This window comes from Coregonus clupeaformis, chromosome 23, assembly GCF_020615455.1.
Source record: "Coregonus clupeaformis isolate EN_2021a chromosome 23, ASM2061545v1, whole genome shotgun sequence".
In the NCBI taxonomy this organism is placed as follows: Eukaryota; Metazoa; Chordata; class Actinopteri; order Salmoniformes; family Salmonidae; genus Coregonus; species Coregonus clupeaformis.
In genome coordinates this window covers 30,985,935-31,009,280 of record NC_059214.1, presented here as the reverse complement: position 1 = coordinate 31,009,280, position 23,346 = coordinate 30,985,935, and the positions used below count along the sequence as shown (strand labels likewise).

The following is a 23,346-nucleotide window of genomic DNA, read 5'->3' as shown; positions in this document are numbered from 1 at the left end:
CTCCTCTCAATCATACAACACAGACTGGCTGATATTTCTACTACTGTACAATGCATTGTAGTTACACTGTTTATAAAAACCGCATATGTATCTATATAATGGATTCTTGACATAACTCACTCTAATATAGCTACTGCAGTACATATTCTAAGTATATCTTGTTTAAATTCATCAGGTGTGTATACGTCTAGATTGCATTTGGATTACTGTTACAGTGCTATTTGGGTTGTTAATTGGATTGGTTCCGACATTTCTTGATGTGTGTTTTTATTTTATATTATTTTATTTTTTAGAATATTTGTCTACTTGTTTGACATTTTACTGCATTGTTAGGAGCTAGTAACAAGCATTTCGCTGCACCCGCCTTAACACCTGGTAAACCGTGTACACGACCAATAAACTTTTATACTGATGCTGTGCTCTCTCACACTACCTAGTTGGGCTGTACATTCAAATTGCTAACCGCTCTCTGGCTCTCCCTCACTCTTTGATCAGAGATGATTTAGCATGTAAGTTATCCAATCCCAACTAGCCCTCTGGTGGATCCAGATGTATTAGTGTGTGTAAGCGAGCAGACCCCGTGTGGATACTACTGCTCATTATACCTGAAGGCAGACGGAGGAACCGAGATGGACACACACACACACACCTCCGGCACACCTAACACAAACTCACAAAAAGAACAGCAGAACCACACACACAGCGACACACATGCCAGCCTGAGAGCCCTGAAGGGACAGCGGCTCTCTGACACACAAAGAGAGACTACTACCAATCCCCTCCCCCCACCCCTGTCCTGTCCCCCAGGGCAGTGAGAGAGAGGAAAATGACTGCTCCACATGTCATCGCAAAAACACAGACACAGACAGAGGGAGGGAGCACCCTTTACAGATGGACATACGGCCAACTGCAAGCCTGTCTGTATGTGTGTGTATGTGAAAGAAAGAAAGAAAGGATTTAACACACACATGTACACCTCTTTTTCCTCACACACGTGCACACATCTCACTCACTCACACACACACACACACACACACACACACACACACACACACACACACACACACACACACACGAAGCAGGTTGAACACTTTAAACACACTCTCTCTCCCTCAATGACACCATTCCTCCCACAGGCCCAGCCAGCAAAGGAGCTTGAGAAAGAGAGCGAGAGACAGTGATTTAGGGAATAGAGAGAAAAGCAAGAGATTAAAAGGAGAGAGAGAGAGGCATGAGAGGAGAGGTAGTTTGAAGAGAGAGCTGGGTGTATGAAAGACAAATATTCCTAAGAAGAGCATTTGAGAAGTGTTCAGGCAAAGCTATCGTTAAATAAAATCATTGGGAGCAACAAAGACACACACATGGTGCTTTTAAAACATTAGAAAACAACTGTTTCCTGCTAGATCACTCACTTTCTATCCCATACCTTCGTTCTTTACCTCCATTTCTCTTTCTATGACACTCTCACCCTGTCTTTCCCTCTCGCAATCTTACCTGGCAACTCTGTTTCTCCATCTCTCCCTCCATTTCTTCCTTTCTCCCCATCTCCCTTTCTCAATACCTCCCTCTCTCCATCATGCATCTTACCATACTGACTAGCGTACTGTAACATTCTACTGTACTCGATCATGCTGTATATTATCTAAGAGAGAGAGGGAATGAGAGAGGGAATGAGAGAGAGGGAATATTTCCCCTTCTCAGTGTGCGTGTGTTTCCCCCCTTCATATCTCAGCTGTCCTGGAGCTCTTATCAGTCAGCTGGCTTTGCTCTGTCTGCCTCCGAACCGCTTATATCAGCACATGCACAACCGCACGCACACTACCACTCTACAGTACTCTATACACGCTCACATACCAGCGCTCTTATCCTACTCTTATACTATGCACACTCAAACAGACATCCACTTAACTCAGGAAATAAACATTAACCATGTGCAAAGAACATTTGAATTCACAAACACTGCAAACACAATGTAACCAGAATAAAAGCAGGCATCTATGTAACCTCTTTTTGCTCCAAGGCCTCACCTCTCTCTCTCCGTCTCTGCCTCTCACACCTAGAGAAGAAACCCTCCATCTCTCCGTCTCTGCCTCTCACACCTAGAGAAGAAACCCTCCCTCTCTCCGTCTCTGCCTCTCACACCTAGAGAAGAAACCCTCCATCTCTCCGTCTCTGCCTCTCACACCTAGAGAAGAAACCCTCCCTCTCTCAGTCTTTGCCTCTCACACCTAGAGAAGAAACCCTCCCTCTCGTCCATCTATCCCTCTCTCCAGCCCCAGATGGTCAAGTACTGTGACCAATTAAAGACAGCCCCAGGGACAGAGCCAGTTATAGCCTCAGCCATCTGACCACCACTACTGTGTGTGTGTGTGTGTGTGTATCACTGCATGAGAGCTTTCTCTTTTTGCCACTCCCAGGTGGTACTGCTTGCTTTTGGAGGATTTTCAAATGGCCCGTGTGTCTGTAGCAGTGTGTGTGAGAATAACCATGAGTAGGAAAATAAGCCAATCTCCAGAAGAAAGTACAGAGCAGTCGTCTGGTCTGTGAAACAGGGCAAGTCCCTCCTTTTAATCAGATGAAGCCCCATTCACACACAGAGCCATCCAGCCACCCATCCATCAGCTATTTGGAGACACACACCCAGACAGAGACATGGGTGGAAGCAGAGCGTGGTGTCTGGTCGGTGGCCAGTGTGCCTGTGCAGAGGGGAGGGGTGAGGGGTGCTGATTGTGGTGATGGGGGAGGGGAACGTGGGGAGGGGGATAGGGGGGCTGAGGGTTGTGTGTGTCTGTGTGTGAGGAAAGGGGTCTTCAGGGTGGGGATAATGCATGCTGGTGTCTGTGTAGGGGGGGGCTGGAATATGCAGTCCCTGGTGTGTGTGTAGGAGGGGCTGGAATATACAGTCCCTGGTGTGTGTGTAGGAGGGGCTGGAATATACAGTCCCTGGTGTGTGTGTAGGAGGGGCTGGAATATGCAGTCCTTGGTGTGTGTGTCTGTGTGGGGCGGGGATGTGCTGTCTGGAGCAATCTGGTGCCTCCAGGGAGGAGGGTAGTGTGGGATGGGGGAATACCGGCCTGTGTGTGTGTGTGTGTGTGTGTGTGTGTGTGTGTGTGTGTGTGTGTGTATGTACAGTTGAAGTCGGAAGTTTACATACACCTTAGCCAAATACATTTAAACTCAGTTTTTCACAATTCCTGACATTTAATCCTAGTAGACATTCCCTGTCTTAGGTCAGAGTGGATCACCACTTTATTTTAAGAATGTGAAATGTCAGAATAATTTACATTTTACATTTTTGTCATATAGCAGACGCTCTTATCCAGAGCGACTTACAGTTAGTCCATACATTATTATTTGTATTCATTTTTCATACTGGCCCCCCGTGGGAATCGAACCCACAACCCTGCCGTTGCAAACGCCATGCTCTACCAACTGAGCTACATCCCTGCCGGCCATTCCCTACCCTGGACGACGCTGGGCCAATTGAGCGCCGCCCAATGGCCATAATTGTAGAGAGAATTATTTATTTCAGCTTTTATTTATTTCATCACATTCCCAGTTGGTCAGAAGTTTACATACACTCAATTAGTATTTGGTAGCATTCCCTTTAAATTGTTTAACTTGGGTCAAACGTTTCAGGTAGCCTTCCACAAGCTTCCCGCAATAAGTTGGGTGAATTTTGGCCCATCCCTCCTGACAGAGCTGGTGTAACTGAGTCAGATTTATAGGCCTCCTTGCTCACACACACTTTTTCAGTTCTGCCCACAAATGTTCTATAGGATTGAGGTCAGGGCTTTGTGATGGCCACTCCAATACCTTGACTTTCTTGTCCTTAAGCCATTTTGCAACAACTTTTGAAGTATGCTTGGGGTCATTGTCCATTTGGAAGACCCATTTGCGACCAAGCTTTAACTTCCTGACTGATGTCTTGAGATATTGCTTCAATATATCCACATAATTTTCTTTCCTCATGATGCCATCTATTTTGTGAAGTGCACCAGTCGCTCCTGCAGCAAAGCACCCCCACAGCATGATGCTGCCACCACCGTCCTTCGCGGTTGGGATGGTGTTCTTCTGCTTGCAAGCACCCCCTTTTTCCTCCAAACAAAACGATGGTCATTATGGCCAAACAGTTCTATTTTTATTTGTACATACAGTTGAAGTCGGAAGTTTACATACACTTAAGGTTGGAGTCATTAAAACTCGTTTTTCAACCACTCCACACATTTCTTGTTAACAAACTATAGTTTTGGCAAATCAGTTAGAACATCTACTTTGTGCATGACACAATTAATCTTTCCAACAATTGTTTACAGACAGATTATTTCACTTATAATTCACTGTATCACAATTCCAGTGGGTCAAAAGTTTACATACACTAAGTTGACGGTGCCTTTAAACAGCTTGGAAAATTCCAGAAAATGATGTCATGGCTTTAGAAGCTTCTGATAGGCTAATTGACATCATTTGAGTCAATTGGAGGTGTACCTGTGGATGTATTTCAAGGCCTACCTTCAAACTCAGTGCCTCTTTGCATGACATCATGGGAAAATCAAAGGAATCAGCCAAGACCACAGAAAATAAATTGTAGACCTCCACAAGTCTGGTTCATCCTTGGAAGCAATTTCCAAATGCCTGAAGGTACCACGTTCATCTGTACAAACAATAGTATGCAAGTATAAACACCATGGGACCATGCAGCCATCATACCAATCAGGAAGGAGATGCATTCCGTCTCCTAGAGATGAACATACTTTGGTGAGAAAAAAGTGCAAATCAATCCCAGAACAACAGCAGAGGACCTTGTGAAGATGCTGGAGGAAACAGGTACAAAAGTATCTATATCCACAGTAAAACAAATCCTATATCGACATAACCTGAACTGCGCTCAGCAAGGAAGAAGCCACAGCTCCAAAACCGCCATAAAAAAGCCAGAGTACGGTTTGCAACTGCACATGGGGACAAAGATCGTACTTTTTGTAGAAATGTCCTCTGGTCTGATAAAACAAAAATAGAACTGTTCGGCCATAATGACCATCGTTTTGTTTGGAGGAAAAAGGGGGTGGCTTGCAAGCTGAAGAACACCATCCCAACCGTGAAGCACAGGGGTGGCAGCATCATGCTGTGGGGGTGCTTTGCTGTAGGAGGGACTGGTGCACTTCACAAAATAGATGGCATCATGAGGAAGGAAAATTATGTGGATAAATTGAAGCAACATCTCAAGACATCAGTCAGGAAGTTAAAGCTTGGTCGCAAATGGGTCTTCCAAATGGACAATGACCCCAAGCATACTTCCAAAGTTGTTGCAAAATGGTTTAAGGACAACAATGTCAAGGTATTGGAGTGGCCATCACAAAGCCCTGACCTCAATCCTATAGAACATTTGTGGGCAGAACTGAAAAAGCGTGTGCGAGCAAGGAGGCCTACAAACCTGACTCAGTTACACCAGCTCTGTCAGGAGGAATGGGCCAAAATTCACCCAACTTATTGAGGGAAGCTTGTGGAAGGCTGCCCGAAACGTTTGACCCAAGTTAAACAATTTAAAGGCAATGCTACCAAATACTAATTGAGTGTGTGTAAACTTCTGACCCACTGGGAAAAACTGAGTTTAAATGTATTTGGCTAAGGTGTATGTAAACTTCCGACTTCAACTGTATGTACACCACCGGTCAAAGGTTTTAGAACACCTACTCATTCAAGGGTTTTTCTTTATTTTTACTATTTTCTACATTGTAGAATAATAGTGAAGACATCAAAACTATGAAATAACACATATGAATCATGTAGTAAAAAATAAAGTGTTAAACAAATCAAAATATATCTGAGATTTGAGATTCTTCAAATAGCCACCCTTTGCCTTGATGACAGCTTTGCACACTCTTGGCAGTACCAGTCGAAAGTTTGGACACACCTACTCATTCAAGGGTTTCTCTTCATTTTTACTATTTTCCGGAAAACTTCAAGAACTTTTAAAGTTTCTTCAAGTGCAGCCGCAAAAACCATCAAGTGCTATGATGAAACTGGCTCTCATGAGGACCGCCACAGGAATGGAAGACCCAGAGCTACCTCTGCTGCAGAGGATAAGTTCATTAGAGTTACAGCCCAAATATGATAAAAATTACAGACCTCTACATGCTTTGTAAGTAGGAAAACCTGCAAAATCGGCAGTGTATCAAATACTTGCTCTCCCCACTGTGTGTATATATATATATATATATATACACCGTAATTTTCGGACTATAAGCCGCGCCTTTTTTCCCATTTTTCGACCCTGCCGCTTATATAACGGTGCGGCTAATCTATGGATTTTTACAGCTAACGGCCACTAGAAGACCTCCTAAATCTATGGATTTTACAGGTTACAGTCCACCAACTTTAACTCTATGGGCTCTATGACCGGTCCGCGCCCCCCACCTTTAAGCGGCGGGCTCCAGCAGGAAAAGCTTGAGGCCGGAAAAGAGTGAGACAGGTAGCGCGCAAAAGTAAAAGTGGAACCGAGAGTGGTACGAGAGACAGAACGAGAGACAGAACGAGAGCAAGAGAGACAGACATTACGAGAGCGAGACAGTTTGTGCAAAGGAAGTTTTCATGCACAAACCCTCATTATGGAAAACAAACGTAGAAATGCATATGATGCAGCTTTTAAGTTAAAGGCAGTCAATCTGGCCTTGGCATCAATGAGTCAATGGTGAGATGTTGGAGACGCCAGCGGGAAGAACTGTCTCAATGCAAAAAGTCAAAAAAAGCTTTCAGAGGTAATAAAAGCAGATGGCCCAAACTTGAAGACTTTCTTGAAGATTGGGTGAACACACAGAGAGCAGACGGCCGAGGTGTTTCCACCGTGCAGATCCGACTGAAAGCTGAAACAGTCGCCACCGAAATGAAAATTGAAAATTTTAGAGGTGGACCATCCTGGTGTTTCAGATTTATGAGACGAAAGGGACTGTCCATCAGGGCGCGGACGACTGTGTGTCAGCAACTCCCTCCCGAACACCAGGAAAAAATAACAAACTTCGGCGAATTCACACAAAGAAAGATAGAGGAATATTCCATCGGACCGGACCAGATCATAAATATGGATGAAGTGCCTTTGACGTTTGACCTGCCTCTCACTAGGACTGTTAACAAGAAAGGTGAATCGTCCATCACGTTGAGAACCACTGGCCACGAGAGAACGAATTTCACTTGTGTTCTTGGCTGCACAGCATCTGGATTAAAGCTTCCGCCAATGGTGGTTTTTAAGCGGATTACAATGCCAAAAGAAAAGATTCTGAACGGCATCTCCTTTAAAGTCAACAAGAAAGGGTGGATGATGGAAAGCGTAATGAATGAGTGGCTGAATGAGTGCTACGTCAAGCGCCCTGGAGGATTCTTTTGCCAAAAAAAAGCTTTGCTCGTTTTGGACAGCATGAGGGCCCATATAACGGATTATGTGAAAGCAGCCATCAAGAGCACAAACTCGATTCCAGCTGTGATTCCTGGGGGCACAACGAAGCATCTGCAGCCACTCGACATCAGTGTCAATCGTGCGTTCAAAGTGGCACTACGCGTTCAGTGGGAGGCGTGGATGACTAGCGGCGATAAATCATTCACCAAAACTGGTCGCATGCGAAAAGCAACTTTCGCTCAAGTTTGCGAGTGGATCCTGATAGCGTGGAGGAGTGTCAAAACATCCACGATCATTAACGGGTTCCGAAAGGCTGGTCTGCTGCGTGATGAAGAGGAGTACGCCGCCACAGCTGAGGCCCTTCAGAGGCTGTTCGATTCCGACAGTGACGAAGAGGAGTTTGTTGGTTTTGAGAGCGACAACGAAGGAGAGAGGAGAGTGGCTGACGAAGCCACCCTGAGCCTGTTCGTTTCCGACACTGAAGATGAGGACTTTGGTGGTTTTAGTACGCAGGAAGAAGACGGAGATGAGGATTAATGACTTGACTTTTCTGGTTACAGCCGTGTACTGCACCTTAGCCTAAAAGATGAAGACGAGGATTAATGACTTTTCTGGTAGGCTGATTACCGTATATTTTAAGCAGCCGTGTTGCTGCAACTTTAGGCTTATGCGCTTACTGTCGTGTTACAGGCACTTTATTTTGCACTTTTAAAAAAACACATTTAATTTAGCCATTGATATTGCCTCGTCAAGCGCTGTAAGCTTTGTTTTTTGTTATGGTACTACTGTAGGCTATATTGTAGATAAATATTCAAAGATGTGCACACTTTTTCAAGGTTTTTCAAAAATAACCAAAGTTAAGTGGTTAAATGATTGTGACGCTATTAACTAATTTTGCTGGGGAACCCCTAGCACTCCCTCAAGGACCACTGGTTGAAAACCACTGCTGTAGATCACTGCCGGTATGTGCGCTGGGAGCGCACCGTTTAAGTTTGAAAGTTGAAAAGTTTGTGTGTCTGAAACGCTATGTGATACAGTACAGTTTACACAGCACAGTATATGTTCTGTAGCTACTATTGCACTAAATGGTAACACTTGAATACGTTTTGCAAATATGCAACTTGTTTGTTGAAATGTTAGTAAATGGGAGCTTCCTCAAGCAGCCATCTCTTTCCCGACAATCCCCTCTGTGCACGAACCCTTACATATGGTAATTAAACATTAAAACACCTGCGGCTTATAGTCCAGTGCGGCTTATATATGTACACATCATTCAATTTAGCTGCTGCGGCTTATACTCCGGTGCGCCTTATAGTGCGGAAAATACGACATGCTGCACGTGCATATCTCCACCACACACACACACACACACGTGTGTGTGTATATATATGTACAGTGGGGAGAACAAGTATTTGATACACTGCTGATTTTGCAGGTTTTCCTACTTACAAAGCATGTAGAGGTCTGTCATTTTTATCATAGGTACACTTCAACTGTGAGAGACGGAATCTAAAACAAAAATCCAGAAAATCACATTGTATGATTTTTAAGTAAGTCATTTGCATTTTATTGCATGACATAAGTATTTGATCACCTACCAACCAGTAAGACTTCCGGCTCTCACAGACCTGTTAGTTTTTCTTTAAGAAGCCCTCCTGTTCTCCACTCATTACCTGTATTAACTGCACCTGTTTGAACTTGTTACCTGTATAAAAGACACCTGTCCACACACTCAATCAAACAGACTCCAACCTCTCCACAATGGCCAAGACCAGAGAGCTGTGTAAGGACATCAGGGATAAAATTGTAGACCTGCACAAGGCTGGGATGGGCTACAGGACAATAGGCAAGCAGCTTGGTGAGAAGGCTACAACTGTTTGGGCAATTATTAGAAAATGGAAGAAGTTCAAGATGACGGTCAATCACCCTCGGTCTGGGGCTCCATGCAAGATCTCACCTCGTGAGGCATCAATGATCATGAGGAAGGTGAGGGATCAGCCCAGAACTACATGGCAGGACCTGGTCAATGACCTGAAGAGAGCTGGGACCACAGTCTCAAAGAAAACCATTAGTAACACACTACGCCGTCATGGATTAAAATCCTGCAGCGCACGCAAGGTCCCCCCTGCTCAAGCCAGCGCATGTCCAGGCCTGTCTGAAGTTTGCCTGTCATCTGGATGATCCAGAGGAGGAATGGGAGAAGGTCATGTGGTCTGATGAGACAAAAATAGAGCTTTTTGGTCTAAACTCCACTCGCCGTGTTTGGAGGAAGAAGAAGGATGAGTACAACCCCAAGAACACCATCCCAACCGTGAAGCATGGAGGTGGAAACATCATTCTTTGGGGATGCTTTTCTGCAAAGGGGACATGACGACTGCACCGTATTGAGGGGAGGATGGATGGGGCCATGTATCGCGAGATCTTGGCCAACAACCTCCTTCCCTCAGTAAGAGCATTGAAGATGGGTCGTGGCTGGGTCTTCCAGCATGACAACGACATGAAACACACAGCCAGGGCAACTAAGGAGTGGCTCCGTAAGAAGCATCTCAAGGTCCTGGAGTGGCCTAGCCAGTCTCCAGACCTGAACCCAATAGAACATCTTTGGAGGGAGCTGAAAGTCCGTATTGACCAGCGACAGCCCCGAAACCTGAAGGATCTGGAGAAGGTCTGTATGGAGGAGTGGGCCAAAATCCCTGCTGCAGTGTGTGCAAACCTGGTTAAGACCTACAGGAAATGTATGATCTCTGTAATTGCAAACAAAGGTTTCTGTACCAAATATTAAGTTCTGCTTTTCTGATGTATCAAATAATTATGTCATGCAATAAAATGCAAACTAATTACTTAAAAATCATACAATGTGATTTTCTGGATTTTTGGTTTAGATTCCGTCTCTCACAGTTGAAGTGTACCTATGATAAAAATGACAGTCCTCTACATGCTTTGTAAGTAGGAAAACCTGCAAAATCGGCAGTGTATCAAATACTTGTTCTCCCCACTGTATGTATGTATGCATGTATGCATGTATGCATGTATGCATGTATGCATGCATGCATACATACATGCATACATGCATACATACATATATATACACACACACGTGTGTGTGTGTGTGTGTGGCGGGGATATGCACGTGCAGTCCAGGGTGAGAGTAGGTTGAACAGAACCACTGGGCACCAGTCCAGCAGGGTAGAAGATAAGAGGAGCAACTGTCTGTCTGAGCTAGAGCCAACACCAGGGGGGCTCACACACACAAACTGTCCCCTCCGGCAGAGCTCAACCCTAGCGCGAGGGCACAGGTGGCAGCATATGTCTGCTGTCTGCACCCGCCTGTTCCAAGCGAAAGAGGGAGGGAGGGAGAGTGTGGTGTGTGTGTGTGTGTGTGTGTGTATGTACGTATGCGCTAGCTCACACCGTGGAGATTGAGGACGTAGTCATCTACACAGAGGCCTTCAGAGTGGAATTCTTTCACAGAGGGACATGTTTAGAGAATACTCTGCAGAGCTCCATCAGGCCTTCAGATTTCCTTGCTACTGTGTAGTACCGTGTAGTGTATCTGTGTAGTGTGTTCAGAGTTAGTTTCCCCCCAATTCCACACTGAGGCTCAGACAGACAGCCTGGGGCTTTAGAGCCCACACTGGAATCCATTACAGTAGACATTTGAATTAAATCACAATTTCTCATTCCAAATAATGATGGGCGTATTAGCATGCTAATGTGGTGGGCACGATGTTAATCTCTTTAAACTGATACCAGCACTACCTCCACACACACACACATACACAATGGAACGCAAAGATTTTACTATCTCATCCTGGAATATACAAGGTCGGAGGTCATCTGCTTTTGGCCTAAAGAGCAGGAACCCAGATTTCACAAAATAAAAGAAATACAGACTTTATCATAATGCAATAAACATGGTATAGAGGAGCTGGACCCACTGGTTGCCCACTAGGTTACAGAGAGCTGGTAGTCCCATCCACCAAACTACCAGGTGTTACACAAGGAAGGGACACAGGGGGTATGCTAATTTGGTAAATTAATCAAAACAGGAAACATTTTGCATTTGGCTAGGAATAAAAAAGGAAATAATCTAAACAGAGAAAAATGTCCTCCTGTGTGCCATCTACAGTATATCCCCCCACTAGAATCCCAATACTTTAATGAAGACAGCTTCTCTATCCTAGAGGGGGAGATCAACCATTTCCAGGCCCAGGGATGTGTACTAGTCTGTGGTGACCTAAATGCCAGAACTGGACAAGAACCTGACACCCTCAGCACACAGGGGGACAAGCACCTACCTGGAGGTGACAGCATTCCCTCCAAAATATGCCACAACTATCGAGAGCATCCTGACTGGTTGCATCACCGCCTGGTATGGCAACTGCTTGGCCTCCGACCGCAAGGCACTACAGAGGGTAGTGCATACGGCCCAGTACATCACTGGGGCCAAGCTTCCTGCCATCCAGGACCTCTATACCAGGCGGTGTCAGAGGAAGGCCCTCAAAATTGTCAAAGACTCCAGCCACCCTAGTCATAGATTGTTCTCTCTGCTACCGCACGACAAGCGTTACCGGAGTGCCAAGTCTAGGTCCAAAAGACTTCTCAACAGCTTCTACCCCCAAGCCATAAGACTCCTGAATAGCTAATCATGGCTACCCAAACTATTTGCACTGCCCCCCCATCCCCACCCCATATTTTTACACTGCTGCTACTCTGTTAATTATTTATGCATAGTCACTTTAACTCTACCCACATGTACATATTACTTCAACTACCTCAACTAGCCGGTGCCCCCGCACATTGACTCTGCACCGGTACCCCCCTGTATATATAGCCTCCCTACTGTTATTTAATTTTACTTCTGCTCTTTTTTTCTCAACACTTTTTTGTTGTTTTATTCTACTTTTTTATCAAAAATAATGCACTGTTGGTTAAGGGCTGTAATTAAGCATTTCACTGTAATGTCTGCACCTGTTGTATTCGGCACATGTGGCCAATAAAATTTTATTTGATTTGAACTACGACAAAACAACCGACAAAAATGGGTCACAACTCTTACAGCTCTGTCGCACGCTAGGTCTGTACATAGTCAACGGTAGGCTTCGAGGGGACTCCTATGGTAGGTACACCTACAGCTCATCCATTGGCAGTAGTACTGTAGTCTCTCAGAGCATTCACAGTCAGCCAACTAACACCGCTATCAAAACAAAACAAAATCACAATCTGCTTGAACAGCGCAATACTCAACCATGAGGTATCGAAGCCAAACAAACAGCATGATATTAAGAAATGCTGTAAATGGAATGAAAGTAGTGTAGAAACCTACCAAAAAACTATTGGCCAACAACAAATCCCTCCTAGACAACTTCCAGGACAAAATGTTTCCCTGTAATAGCGACGGTGTAAACTTGCAGTAGGAAGCCTGAACAGTATATTTGACCTATCAGCGAACATATCAAATAAAATAAAAATCTAGCAGAAAACTAACAACAATGACAAATGGTTTCATGAAGAATGCAAAAACCTAAGAAAGAAATTGAGAAACCTATCCAACCAAAAACACAGAGACCCAGAAAACCAGAACCAACGCCTTCCCTATGGTGAAACACTAGAACACTAGAGAAAAAAAAAAAGAAAAAAAGAAGGAACAGCATGTCAGAAAACAGCTCAATGTGATTGAAGAATCCATAGCATCTAATCACTTCTGTGAAAATTGGAACACACTAAACAAACAACACAAAGAGCTATCTATCCAAAACGGAGATGAATAGATGAAGCACTTTTCCAACCTTTTCGGCCATATAACAAAGAACCAAGAGCAAACACACAGTGCCTTCAGAAAGTATTCACACCCCTTGATCTTTTCCACATTTTGTTGTGTTACAGCCTGAATCTAAAATTGATTAAATTAAGATTCACTGGCCTACACACAATACCTCAGAATGTCAAAGTGGAATTATGTTATTCAAATTGTTTACAAATTAATGAAAAATGAAAAGTACTAAAAGCACTAAAGTAATACTAAAAAGAATGTGGCAAAGCAATTCACTTTTTGTCCTGAACACAAGGTGTTGTGTTCTATTGGATTGGCCCCAAACATATTAGTGAGTACCACTCTCCATATTTTCAAGCATAGTGGTGGCTACATCATGTTATGGGTATGCTTGTAATTGTTAAGGACTGGGGAGTTTTTCAGGATAAAAAATAAATGGAATGGAGCTAAGCACAGGAAAAAACCTAGAGGAAAACCTGGTTCAGTCTGCTTTCCAACAGACACTGGGATATGTTGTCCCCGGGCTTCTGTGGTCCTCTGTAGCTCAGCTGGTAGAGCACGGCGCTTGTAACGCAAGGTAGTGGGTTCGATCCCCGGGACCACCCATACACAAAAAATGTATGCACGCATGACTAAGTCGCTTTGGATAAAAGCGTCTGCTAAATGGCTTATTATTATATTATCTGAATTCACCTTTCAGCAGGACAATAACCTAAAACACAAGGCCAAATCTACACTGGAGTTGCTTACCAAAAAGGCAGTGAATGTTGCTGAGTGGCCTAGTTACAGTTTTGACTTAAATCTGCTTGAAAATCTATGGCAAGACCTGAAAATGGTTGTCTAGCAATAATCAACAACCAATTTGACAGAGATTAAAGAATTTTGAAAATTATAAATGGGCAAATGTTTCACAATCCAGGTGTGGCAAACTCTTAGAGACTTACCCAGAAAGACTCACAGCTGTAATCACTGCCAAAGGTGCTTCTACAAAGTATTGACTCAGGGGTGTGAATACTTATGTAAATGAGATATTTCTGTATTTCATTTCAATAAATGTGCAACAAAACAAATATCCACGTTTTCACTTTGTCATTATGGGGTATTGTGTGTAGATCGGTGAGAAAAAATATATATTTAATCCATTTTGAATTCAGGCTGTAACACAACAAAATGTGGAATAAGTAAAGGGGTATGAATACTTTATGAAGTATATTTGTAGACATGTTACATAACTTTATGAAAACTGAGCTGCACTTCCTTAACTCCTGCCAAAGGTAGGTTACGGTACATTTACTACTGATGACATATGTAATGGGAAATTGATCAAAATAAACAAATCAAAGAGAAAACAATTCACATGAAACAATGAATGCGCAAGAATTGCCGTAAGACAGCTGAGTGGATTCTGGAGAGCTGAACGCATGCATTCTGGAGAGCTGAGTGGATTCTGGAGACCTGAGCACATGCATTCTGGAGAGAGACGTGCCTATAGGCTATCTTCGCCACACACCCCTCCCTTTCTTCATGTCTCAACATTTTAAATTGTACTCTAGACACATTATCTTCACACATATTTTAGATGCTTTTCACTGACAGCCACAACTCAATAACCAGCCAGGCCTTTCGCCACGCGCTGCCTATTAAAGACTTCCTCATTTCTCTCCTGTTCTATTGGTTTTCATATCAACAACTTTCTTTCTTTGTCCAGAAGCCAAATGCACAATCCTATAGTCATCTTAGCAACCCATCCTAGCTGTTGCATCTTTAGATTCACTCTTTTTCTAAGTTTCTAACTAAGATTATCATCTCTGTCATATAACCGCTCGCATCAGGTGAGCTGTTTATAAATGGTGTTTTCCCTTTTTCCCGCGAATTGCATTTTGGCAAATTTTTGAAAATTACGTTTTATTGGCTGCTTCATTTCAGGAGTTGCATGTTTTGTTAAAATGAATTATCATAATCTAAATGTGATTTCTGTCATTCTGAGCACCGTGGGTGGATGCCCTAATGGGTTATACATCCAAGGCATATGTGTCTGGTAAATTTCTCAAATGGGCGGTAAATTAAAAATCTTCCCGGTCACGTTGTCCACATTTTCCTAACGGAAACCCTTGTGTGTGTGTGTGTGTGTGTGTGGCAGACAGAGCGGGGTTATTAGCAGTTCCTCTGAAAAAGTGGAAATACAAGCACCTTGAATTGTCCCTTTTCTGTCGAGATAAGACTTCAAAGCAACACAATGTCTCACACACGCTCTTAGCTTGTCCCCGGGCTTCAATAATAACTGGGTTCATCCTTGCCTTCGTCTCCTGCCTGTTTTATGAGAACCAGCTTACTAACCTACGCATATGCAGCATTAGCATTCTCCTATTCATATCCATATTCATGTAGCATTCATATTCATGTAGCCTAGCTGCTGCATTGCATTGATCTCACACAAAGAAGAGGCAGCGTACCTCTGAGGGTTAGCACTTAGCTAAGCTAATCTTATCAAAACGGAGGCGCATTGGTGCTTCTTTGGCCCCCCCACACAATGCTAACACGATAAACCCTCTCGCATTAGCCTAGCTCGTTAGTGTGGGCAGCAGCTAACTGCAGCACTCACTCGCGCGTTGACATTTATTCCATTATTGTATGGGTAATAACCAAGATTGTCAGCGTCTGTACTGTGTGTGTGTGTGTGTGTGTCGTCTCTTGCTCTCCTTTGAGAGGGATGCTTGTATGTTTTCTCATTCTCTGAGTACTGTGTCTGAACTGTACTGCGATCTCTCCAGCCCTGAGCTAGCAACTCCGACAAACACTGCATGCCATAGCATAAGTGCAAATGAAGGAGAGGCAGGAGACAAGCAGAGGCAGCCACTTCAGAGTACTGAGATGGACCCTATGCCTTGCCTGTCACACTGTGTTCTGTTCAGAGTACTGAGATGGACCCTATGCCTTGCCTGTCACACTGTGTTCTGTTCAGAGTACTGAGATGGACCCTATGCCTTGCCTGTCACACTGTGTTCTGTTCAGAGTACTGAGATGGATCCTATGCCTTCCCTGTAACACTGTGTTCTGTTCACTCCCTCTCCTCCTTTTCCATCTACCATCTTGTTCCGCTGTGCAGTGGCTGATCTATTCCTGCTGCTCCAGGTTCTATTCTGTGGTTCCATTGCACGGTTGTGTTCTGTTAGAGACGTCACATAATGTTCTGCGGTGCTGTTCCTGGTTCCACTGGTGCACTCTCACCAGAGTCAGTTACCTTACTGAGAGGACAGCGCCCGGGCTGAGTGTGTGTCTGAGTGGCAGTAATGTTATTGAGCAGGAAGCCCTGTCTCTTGGAGGACATGAGATGGGCATGGAAATGGCAGAGTAGACAGTGATAAAATCTCTCTCCCTCTCTCTTTTTCAGTAAGACCCATGCCCATTCACCAGCTCAGAGAACACACACTCATACACTCACAGTCACACCCAGTGCCAAATAGGAAAGAGAGAAGAGTGGTTCTAAATGAAATAGAGAAAAGGATGATGGTGAGGTCAGAGAAAGAGAGAGAGGGAGACAGTGAGAGAGCGATAGAAGGATAGAGGGAAAGAAAGCTAATGCCACTGTGAAGAGGAAGGCCATTGCTCCCAATCAATACCAACAGACAGCAGACTGGATACAGCCTTCCTCTCTCTACCAGTAACTCTCATTCTCTAGCATCCCTCTCTCTTTCTCACTCTCTAGCCATCCCTCTCTCTTTCTCATTCTCTAGCCATCCCCCTCTCTTTCTCACTCTCTAGCATCCCTCTCTCTTTCTCACTCTCTAGCATCCCTCTCTCTTTCTCACTCTCTAGCATCCCTCTCTCTTTCTCACTCTCTAGCATCCCTCCCTCTTTCTCACTCTCTAGCCATCCCCCTCTCTTTCTCACTCTCTAGCCATCCCTCTCTCACTCTCTAGCATACCTCTCTCTTTCTCACTCTCTAATCATCCCCCTCTCTTTCTCACTCTCTATCCATCCCCCTCTCTTTCTCACTCTCTAGCATCCCTCTCTTTCTCACTCTCTAGCATCCCTCTCTTTTTCTCACTCTCTAGCCATCCCCCTCTCTTTCTCACTCTAGCATCCCCCTCTCTTTCTCACTCTCTAGCATCCCTCTCTCTTTCTCACTCTCTAGCATCCCTCTCTCTTTCTCACTCTCTAGCATCCCTCTCTCTTTCTCACTCTCTAGCATCCCCCTCTCTTTTTAACTCTCTAGCCATCCCCTCTCTTTTTCACTCTATAGCCTTCCCTCTCTCCTTCTCACTCTCTAGCATCCCACTCTCTTTCTCAGTCTCTAGCATCCCACTCTCTTTCTCAGTCTCTAGCATCCCACTCTCTTTCTCAGCCTCTAGCATCCCACTCTCTTTCTCAGTCTCTAGCATCCCCCTCTCTTTCTCACTCTAGCCACCCCCTCTCTTTCTAACTCTCTAGCATCCCTCTCTTTTTCTCACTTTCTAGCCATCCCCCTCTCTTTCTCACTCTCTAACATCCCTCTCTATCACTCTAGCCATCCCGCTCTCTTTCTCAGTCTCTAGCATCCCTCTTTCTTTCTCACTCTCTAGCCATCCCCCTCTCTTTCTCACTCTCTAGCCATCCCCCTCTCTTTCTCACTCTCTAGCCACCCCCTCTCTTTCTCACTCTCTAGACAGCCATCTTTCTCACTCTCTAGCCATCCCTCTCTCTTTCTCACTCTCTAGCCATCCCCCTCTCTTTCTCACTCTCTAGCCATCCCCCTCTTTCTCACTCTCTAGCCATCGCTCTCTTTTTCTCTCTCTAGCCATCCCGCTCTCTTTCTCACTCTCTAGCATCCCACTCTCTTTCTCACTCTCTAGCCATCCCTCTCTTTTTCTCACTAGCATCCACCCCTCTTTCTCACTCTTTAGCCATCCCCTCTCTTTCTCACTCTCTAGCATCCCTCTCTCTTTCTCACTCTAGCATCCACCTCTCTTTCTCACTCTCTAGCCATCCTCTCTCTTTCTCACTCTAGCATCCCTCTCTCTTTCTCACTCTCTAGCATCCCTCTCTCTTTCTCACTCTCTAGCATCCCCCTCTCTTTCTCACTCTCTAGCCATCCCCCTCTCTTTCTCACTCTAGCCATCCCCCTCTCTTTCTCACTCTAGCCATCCCTCTCTCTTTCTCACTCGCTAGCCATCCCCCTGTCTCTCACTCGCTAGCCATCCCTCTCTCTTTCTCACTCTCTAGCCATCCCTCTCTCTTTCTCAATCTCTAGCATCCCTCTCTCTTTCTCACTCTCTAGCATCCCTCTCTCACTCTCTAGCCATCCCTCTCTTTCTCACTCTCTAGCCATCCCCCTCTCTTTCTCACTCTCTAGCATCCCCCTCTCTTTCTCACTCTCTAGCATCCCCCTCTCTTTCTCACTCTCTAGCATCCCTCTCTCTTTCTCACTCTCTTGCCATCCCCCTCTCTTTCTCACTCTCTAGCATCCCTCTCTCTTTCTCACTCTCTTTCTCACTCTCTAGCATCCCCCTCTCTAGCATTCCTCTCTCTTTCTCACTCTCTCACTCTAGCCATTCCTCTCTCTTTATCACTCTCTAGCCACCCACCTCGCTTTCTCACTCTCTAGCCACCCCTCTCTCTTTCTCATTCTCATTCTCTAGCCATCCCCCTCTCTCTCACTCGCTAGCCATCCCTCTCTCTTTCTCACTCTAGCCATCCCTCTCTCTTTCTCACTCTCTAGCCATCCCCCTCTCTTTCTCACTCTCTAGCATCCCCCTCTCTTTCTCACTCTCTAGCCATCCCTCTCTCTTTCTCACTCTCTAGCCATCCCTCTCTCTTTCTCACTTTCTAGCCATCCCCCTCTCTTTCTCACTCTCTAGCCATCCCCCTCTCTTTCTCACTCTCTAGCATCCCTCTCTCTTTCTCACTCTAGCATCCCTCTCTCTTTCTCACTCTCTAGCCATCCCCCTCTCTTTCTCACTCTCTAGCCATCCCCCTCTCTTTCTCACTCTCTAGCAATCCCCTCTCTTTCTCACTCTCTAGACATCCACTCTTTCTCACTCTCTAGCCATCCCTCTCTCTTTCTCACTCTCTAGCCATCCCACTCTCTTTCTCACTCTCTAGCCATCCCCCTCTTTCTCACTCTCTAGCCATCGCTCTCTTTTTCTCTCTCTAGCCATCCCGCTCTCTTTCTCACTCTCTAGCATCCCACTCTCTTTCTCACTCTCTAGCCATCCCTCTCTTTTTCTCACTAGCATCCACCTCTCTTTCTCACTCTTTAGCCATCCCCTCTCTTTCTCACTCTCTAGCATCCCTCTCTCTTTCTCACTCTAGCATCCAACTCTCTTTCTCACTCTCTAGCCATCCTCTCTCTTTCTCACTCTAGCATCCCTCTCTCTTTCTCACTCTCTAGCATCCCTCTCTCTTTCTCACTCTCTAGCATCCCCCTCTCTTTCTCACTCTCTAGCCATCCCCCTCTCTTTCTCACTCTAGCCATCCCCCTCTCTTTCTCACTCTCTAGCCATCCCCCTCTCTTTCTCACTCTCTAGCCATCCCTCTCTATCTCACTCGCTAGCCATCCCTCTCTCTTTCTCACTCTCTAGCCATCCCTCTCTCTTTCTCAATCTCTAGCATCCCTCTCTCTTTCTCACTCTCTAGCATCCTCACTCACTCTCTAGCCATCCCTCCCTTTCTCACTCTCTAGCCATCCCCCCTCTCTTTCTCACTCTCTAGCATCCCCCCTCTCTTTCTCACTCTCTAGCATCCCCCTCTCTTTCTCACTCTCTAGCATCCCTCTCTCTTTCTCACTCTCTAGCCATCCCCCTCTCTTTCTCACTCTCTAGCATCCCCCTCTCTTTCTCACTCTCTAGCCTCTTCTCTCTCTCTCTAGCATCCCTTCTCACTCTCTAGCATCCCTCTCTCTTTCTCACTCTCTCAGCCATCCCTCTCTTTATCACTCTCTAGCCATCCCTCCTCTCTTTCTCACTCTCTAGCCATCCCCTCTCTTTCTCATCTCTCTCTAGCATCCCTCTCTTTTCTCACTCGCTAGCCATCCCCCTCTCTTTCTCACTCGCTAGCCATCCCTCTCTCTTTCTCACTCTCTAGCCATCCCCCTCTCTTTCTCACTCTCTAGCATCCCTCTCTCATTCTCACTCTTTAGCCATCCCTCTCTCTTTCTCACTCTCTAGCATCCCTCACTCACTCTCTAGCCATCCCTCTCTTTCTCACTCTCTAGCCACCCCCTCTCTTTCTCACTCTCTAGCCACCCCTCTCTCTTTCTCACACTCTAGCATCCCTCTCTCTATCTCACTCTCTAGCCATCCCCCTCTCTTTCTCACTCGCTAGCCATCCCCCTGTCTCTCACTCGCTAGCATCCCTCTCTCATTCTCACTCTTTAGCCATCCCTCTCTCTTTCTCACTCTCTAGCATCCCTCTCTTTCTCACTCTCTAGCCATCCCCCTCTCTTTCTCACTCTCTAGCTATCCCCCTCTCTTTCTCACTCTCTAGCATCCCTCTCTCTTTCTCACTCTCTAGCATCCCCCTCTCTTTCTCACTCTCTAGCCATCCCTCTCTTTCTCACTCTCTAGCATCCCTCTCTTTTCTCACTCTCTAGCCATCCCCCTCTCTTTCTCACTCTCTAGCATCCCTCTCTCTTTCTCACTCTCTAGCCATCCCCCTCACTTTCTCACTCTCTAGCCATCGTCCTCTCTTTCTCACTCTCTAGCCATCGTCCTCTCTTTCTCACTCTCTAGCATCCCTCTCTCACTCTAGCCAGCCCTCTCTTTCTCATTCTCTAACCATCCCTCTCTCTTTCTCACTCTCTAGCCATCCCTCTCTCACTCTAGCATCCCTCTCTCTTTCTCACTCTCTAGCCATCCCTCTCTCTTTCTCACTCTCTAGCCATCCCCCTCTCTTTCTCACTCTCTAGCCATCCCTCTCTCTTTCTCACTCTCTGCCATCCCCCTCTTTCTCACTCTCTAGCATCCCCCTCTCTTTCTCACTCTCTAGCCATCCCCTCTCTCTCTCTCTAGCATTTTCCCTCTTTTCTCACTCTCTAGTCATCCCCCTCTCTTTCTCACTCTCTATCCATCCCCCTCTCTTTCTCACTCTCTAGCCATCCGCCTCTTTCTCACTCTCTAGCCATCCCTCTCTCTTTCTCACTCTCTAGCCATCCCTCTCTCTTTCTCACTCTCTAGCCATCCCCTCTCTTTCTCTCACTCTCTAGCCATCCCCCTCTCTTTCTCACTCTCTAGCATCCCCCTCTCTTTCTCACTCTCTAGCATCCCCCTCTCTTTCTCGCTCTCTAGCATCCCTCTCTCTTTCTCACTCTCTAGCCATCCCCCTCTCTTTCTCACTCTCTAGCATCCCTCTCTCTTTCTCACTCTCTAGCATCCCTCTATCTTTCTCACTCTCTAGCCATCCCCCTCTCTAGCATTCCTCTCTCTTTCTCACTCTCTCACTCTCCAGCCACCCACCTCACTTTCTCACTCTCTAGCCATCCCCCTCTCTTTCTCATTCTCATTCTCTAGCCATCCCCCTCTCTTTCTCACTCTCTAGCCATCCCTCTCTTTCTCACTCTCAAGCCATCCCCTCTCTTTCTCACTCTCTAGCATCCCTCTCTCTTTCTCACTCTCTAGCCATCCCTCTCTCTTTCTCACTCTCTAGCCATCCCCTCTCTTTCTCACTCTCTAGCATCCCTCTCTCATTCTCACTCTTTAGCCATCCCTCTCTCTTTCTCACTCTCTAGCATCCCTCACTCACTCTCTAGCCATCCCTCTCTTTCTCACTCTCTAGCATCCCTCTCTCTTTCTCACTCTCTAGCCATCCCCCTCTCTTTCTCACTCTCTAGCATCCCTCTCTTCTCACTCTCTAGCCATCCCCTCTCTTTCTCACTCTCTAGCCATCCCTCTCTTTCTCACTCTCTAGCCACCCCCCTCACTTTCTCACTCTCTAGCCATCGTCCTCTCTTTCTCACTCTCTAGCCATCGTCCCCTCTTTCTCACACTCTAGCATCCCTCTCTCTTTCTCACTCTCTAGCCATACCCCTCTCTTTCTCACTCGCTAGCCATCCCCCTCTCTTTCTCACTCGCTAGCCATCCCCCTCTCTTTCTCACTCTCTAGCATCCCTCTCTCTTTCTCACTCTCTAGCCATCCCCCTCTCTTTCTCACTCTCTAGCCATCCCCCTCTCTTTCTCACTCTCTAGCCATCCCCTCTCTTTCTCACTCTCTAGCCACCCCCCTCTCTTTCTCACTCTCTAGCATCCCTCTCTCTTTCTCACTCTCTATCTCACTCTCTAGCCATCCCTCTCTCTTTCTCACTCTCTAGCCACCCCCCTCACTTTCTCACTCTCTAGCCATCGTCCTCTCTTTCTCACTCTCTAGCCATCGTCCTCTCTTTCTCACTCTCTAGCATCCCCCTCTTTCTCACTCTCTAGCCATCCCTCTCTCTTTCTCACTCTCTAGCATCCCTCTCTCTTTCTCACTCTCTAGCCATCCCTCTCTCTTTCTCACTCTCTAGCATCCCTCTCTTTCTCACTCTCTAGCCATCCCCCTCTCTTTCTCACTCTCTAGCTATCCCCCTCTCTTTCTCACTCTCTAGCATCCCTCTCTCTTTCTCACTCTCTAGCATCCCCCTCTCTTTCTCACTATCTAGCCATCCCTGTCTATTTCACTCTCTAGCCATCCCTCTCTTTCTCACTCTCTAGCCATCCCCCTCTCTTTCTCACTCTCTAGCATCCCTCTCTCTTTCTCACTCTCTATCTCACTCTCTAGCCATCCCTCTCTCTTTCTCACTCTCTAGCCATCGTCCTCTCTTTCTCACTCTCTAGCATCCCTCTCTCTCTAGCCAGCCCTCTCTCTTTCTCATTCTCTAACCATCCCTCTCTCTTTCTCACTCTCTAGCCATCCCTCTTTCTTACTCTCAGCATCCCTCTCTTTCTCACTCTCTATCCATCCCCCTCTCTTTCTCACTCTCTAGCCACCCGCCTCTTTCTCACTCTCTAGCCATCCCTCTCTTTCTCACTCTCTAGCCATCCCTCTCTCTTTCTTACTCTCTAGCATCCCTCTCTTTTTCTCACTCTCTAGCCATCCCCCTCTCTTTCTCACTCTCTAGCCATCCCCCTCTCTTTCTCACTCTCTAGCCATCCCCCTCTCTTTCTCACTCTCTAGCATCCCCTTTCTTTCTCACTCTCTAGCCATCCCTCTCTTTTCTCACTCTCTATACATCCCT

At 45.8% G+C, this 23,346-nt stretch overlaps 1 protein-coding gene across 2 annotated transcripts in view; it reads right to left on the bottom strand.

Moving 5' to 3' along the window:
• The window catches only part of LOC121536856 (immunoglobulin superfamily member 3-like), a 143,228-nt gene that overhangs the window by 68,048 nt on the left and 51,834 nt on the right, over positions 1–23,346 (bottom strand). Inside the window, exon 1 of one of the 2 annotated variants that reach the window (XM_041844456.1) lies at positions 2,028–2,283. The exons of the other annotated variant lie outside the window; for it this stretch is intronic. Within the exon in view, the coding sequence (XP_041700390.1) occupies positions 2,028–2,076 (49 nt within the window). The 5' untranslated portion in view covers positions 2,077–2,283. Of the gene's footprint in view, positions 1–2,027; positions 2,284–23,346 lie in introns of those variants that run through there. 2 annotated transcript variants of the gene reach the window in all.